Genomic DNA, 3,510 nt, shown 5'->3' on the forward strand with positions numbered 1-3,510 from the left:
CCCGCCACCGCGTCTGCATCTCCTTCGGCCTCTGGATCTGCGCCTCCTGCTGCTGGATCGCCGCGCACGCACTGTAATGGGGACGGGCCGGGCAGCGCGAGGGGCGGGGGGCCCTGGGTCTGGCGTAGGGGATACTGGGGCGCCACCGCCGCACCGCAACTCCCTCCGGGAAAGCTAGAGGGAAGGGGGATGCCGAAGCCAGCCTGGTTCCAGGACCGAAACCAGCAGCGGGCTGTCGGCTGAAGTCGGCTAGTTCTTTCCGGATTCCGCACCCAGGGAAGCCAGCCGGAGGAGGCTGGGTGGTCCTGGATGGGGCCCTGGGCTGCAAGCCACGAGCTCCGAATTGGCCTTCCCCTCTCCCTGCGCCCCGGGACAAGTTCAGGAGCACTAACTGTGCCCCATGGGAAACTAACCGTTCCGCAAGGAAGCGTGCTGACTGGGTACTCGGTCCCTGCCAGGGATGTCAATCTAGAGAGCGGCTTTGATTCCGCAGGAAGGTGCTCAGGGGGTTCGGAGAGAGCCCGGTGCCAGCCGTAGTTAGAAGCAGAAATGTTTGTGATGCGGTGACAAACAAAGGGAAGTTGTTCATTACAGATTAGTAAACATGAATAGGCCTGTGCTTACTGTGTTTATTGAGTAATCCAACCCCAGTTTGGACAATTAACTTTTCTCTGCGGTTGACTGCAGTGATGCGTTTCTTTTATAACCCCCCCCCCCCCTTTCCATTAAAAATCTACCACCTGGCAGCAGGTTTTTTGATCATGGTGGTGGCTGTGGGTCTGCCTGGTTTGTGGGCTCAAGGTAATTCCTCTTGTGGAGAGGGGAGGGCTCGGGGGCCACTGACAGACACGCCACGTGCTTTCACCCTCTCTTGTCCGTGTGTAACCCAAGTTCAGAAATCAGGTGCACTGATGCCGAACTGCTTGGGAAAGGTGCAGAGTCAGCCTGGCCTGTTCTGACCACACCCCTCTCTGCCACTCAGACTTCTCTACCTGAGATGTTCAAAGAAGTCGGGACAGGACCAGTCAGCACTGTGTGCCGCATGCTGCCTCCTTACGAGCCTATGTGACACTGGAGGAGCTGTGCTGGCCAGACAGCTCACCATCCAGGTATGTTAGGCCCCCGGGCAACAGTGGCTTTGTGGGGGCTCAGGCCTGGCGCACCATTCTCTGCTGCAGCCACAATGACTTCTGTCTTGTGTCTTCAGCATAGAAGGCCCAGGCTGGCCACAGTGCGAGCATCCTGGATGCTCTTTCTGCCCTGCAGATCAGCTCTCGGCCCGAAATCCACATGGGTCACTGCTCACCTCCTCTTTGGCTGAACAGATGCCACTTGGCAGGCCTCCCTGGACCACACCTTAAAACTGTGACCACCCCTGCCACTTGCACACCAGGCCCGTCTGTTGTCTAGGTTTTTGCACTACCCTCAGCCCCTCATCTACTTTACTTCTTGATGGTGTTCATTGCTTGTTGCATGTTGACACGCCACCCCAACCCCAATCCAGCCCCCCAAAATACAAGTTCCACAAAGACAAGGATTTTTAGACTTTGGGTCACTGTTGTCTCCTAATCACCTAAATCAGTACTTGGCACCTAGTAAAACTGAGATGAAAAAGCTAAACCCACTGCCCTCAAGTTGGTTCCAATTCACAGTGGCCCTACAAGACAGAGAAGAACTCTTCCTTTAGGGCTCCCGAGACTGTAAATCTTGACAGGAGCAGTCAACCTCGTCTTTCTCCCCCAGAGCAGCTGGGAGGTTTGAAACGCAGCTCTTCTCGTTAGTCGCCCCACTCACAGCCCACTACGCTACCACAGCGCCTTGGCACATAAGTAGTTGTTGCTATGACAGGCTGTGTCAGGCCCCACCTCCGGCAGGGGTGGCTGACTAATGTGGGCTCAGGAGTGAGGAGAAGTTTTGAAGTTTTTCCAAAGTCTAAATCCTCAAGCAAACCTGTGCAGAGGATCCCTGACCCCAAACAGGTCTTCGGAAACGTGGCTGGGCCACAGGCTCAGGGGCCCACACTGCAGGGGCGCCACCCAGAGAAGCCTAGTCGTGGGAACACAGATTTAGACCGTTCTGATCCTAGTCTTGGATCCCTAGTGGCACCGTCAGGGGGAGTATTGGACCGCAAACTGAAAAGTTGGTGGTTCAAACCCACCAGCTGCTCCAGAGTAGAAAGATGAGGCTGCCTGCTTCCGTAAAGATGACAGCTTTGGAAATGCCATGGGGCTGGTCTGCGCTGTTCTAGGGACAGAGTTGGAACCCACTCCAGGGCAGTGGGTTCGGTTTGAGGGGTATTTTCCTTCTGGCCGTTCCAAGCACTCTCCATGTGTTGGGGTATGCCATCCGCCCAACAGTCTCTGTGGTGGCTGCACATTTTCCTCATCCCTGTGGTACAGATAAAGAAAGGGAGGCTCAGAAAAGTACAAGACTGGGCCCAAGAGCCACAGCAGAGGACACCATGGCATAGACACAGGGTAGAGCAGGAGACACAGGGTAGAGACCCAGCCCCTCTGTGCTGACGGGTGACTGCGCAACTTCTGTTTTCTTATCCGCCGTGTGTCCAGAGATGGGGGGCAGGGGGCAAAGGAGGGTGGCCCACACCACCCGTGGGTCGACTGGGTCACCTGTTAGCCCCGCAGAAGGCGGCTGGGTGGGGTTGCTGAGCCTGACTGGGACAGCGGCCCAGAGAGCAACTGGTGAAGGCCCAGATTGGACGAGCGAAAAGCTAACAGGTTCAGATCCCGCCCCCGATGTGTAACCCGGAGTCAGCCCCACACTCAACCCTCAGCTCAGCTAGAAGCTCCCTCCCGCTTTGTAAATAAGGCCTGACACCCAGCCACCCCTCAAGAGGCCTCCATCGTGCTCGGGCCTGGGCCAGGGGAACGTGTTCTGCCCGTTTTCCTCAACACTACTTGTCTGCCGGGAGGGCAGCACTTGGACGTGGGAAATCCTGGAAGTGCTCAGGATTTCCTGGTCTGATGCACCTCCTTACAGGGACGCCCTCCACCCATGGGGTTGGGCTGCCTGTGTGGCCAGGAATATCCAGAAGTCCTGCCAATCAGAGTCTCTGGTTCTGCCCAGTTGGGCAATTCATGATGAAATTGGATCCTTTTCCTCCTCAAATAAACGTACTGTGGTGATTTGGAAAATCAGTCACTCATCATGAGGAGCAACAGCTAGCCTTTCTGGAGTTGGTGGGGGGCTTCCCTGGGCCAGCAGAGGGGCAAGTGCGACGTCATAAATGGGGTGGGAGCAGAGATGCTGAGGCTAGAGATGCTGCAGATGCTGAAGAAGGCTGTTTGAGCACCAGCACTATCTCCGCCTGCCTCCAGGTCTTCACCGGTGCCTACCTGGCAGCTGTCGACCTAGTGAACTTCCTGCTCATTCTCTTCCCAGTCTGCGGCTCTAAAATCAAGTCACATTCCCGTGAGTATGTGGCCATCTGTGCCTTTGTCAGTCATCAGTCATTAGAGGACTCCTTATCCCCACCCATGCTGGGCCCCTGCC

At 56.3% G+C, this 3,510-nt stretch overlaps 1 protein-coding gene across 1 annotated transcript in view; it reads left to right on the forward strand.

Moving 5' to 3' along the window:
• TMEM44 (transmembrane protein 44) overlaps positions 1-3,510 on the forward strand; it is a 38,945-nt gene that overhangs the window by 1,548 nt on the left and 33,887 nt on the right. The window contains 2 exon segments of the mRNA XM_045287581.1: positions 983-1,109; positions 3,336-3,429. Coding sequence (XP_045143516.1) covers positions 983-1,109; positions 3,336-3,429 — 221 coding nt within the window.

The sequence above is a fragment of the Echinops telfairi genome, unplaced genomic scaffold (genome assembly GCF_000313985.2).
Source record: "Echinops telfairi isolate 266 unplaced genomic scaffold, ASM31398v2 ScPeMD7_17;HRSCAF=63, whole genome shotgun sequence".
Classification (NCBI taxonomy): domain Eukaryota; kingdom Metazoa; phylum Chordata; class Mammalia; order Afrosoricida; family Tenrecidae; genus Echinops; species Echinops telfairi.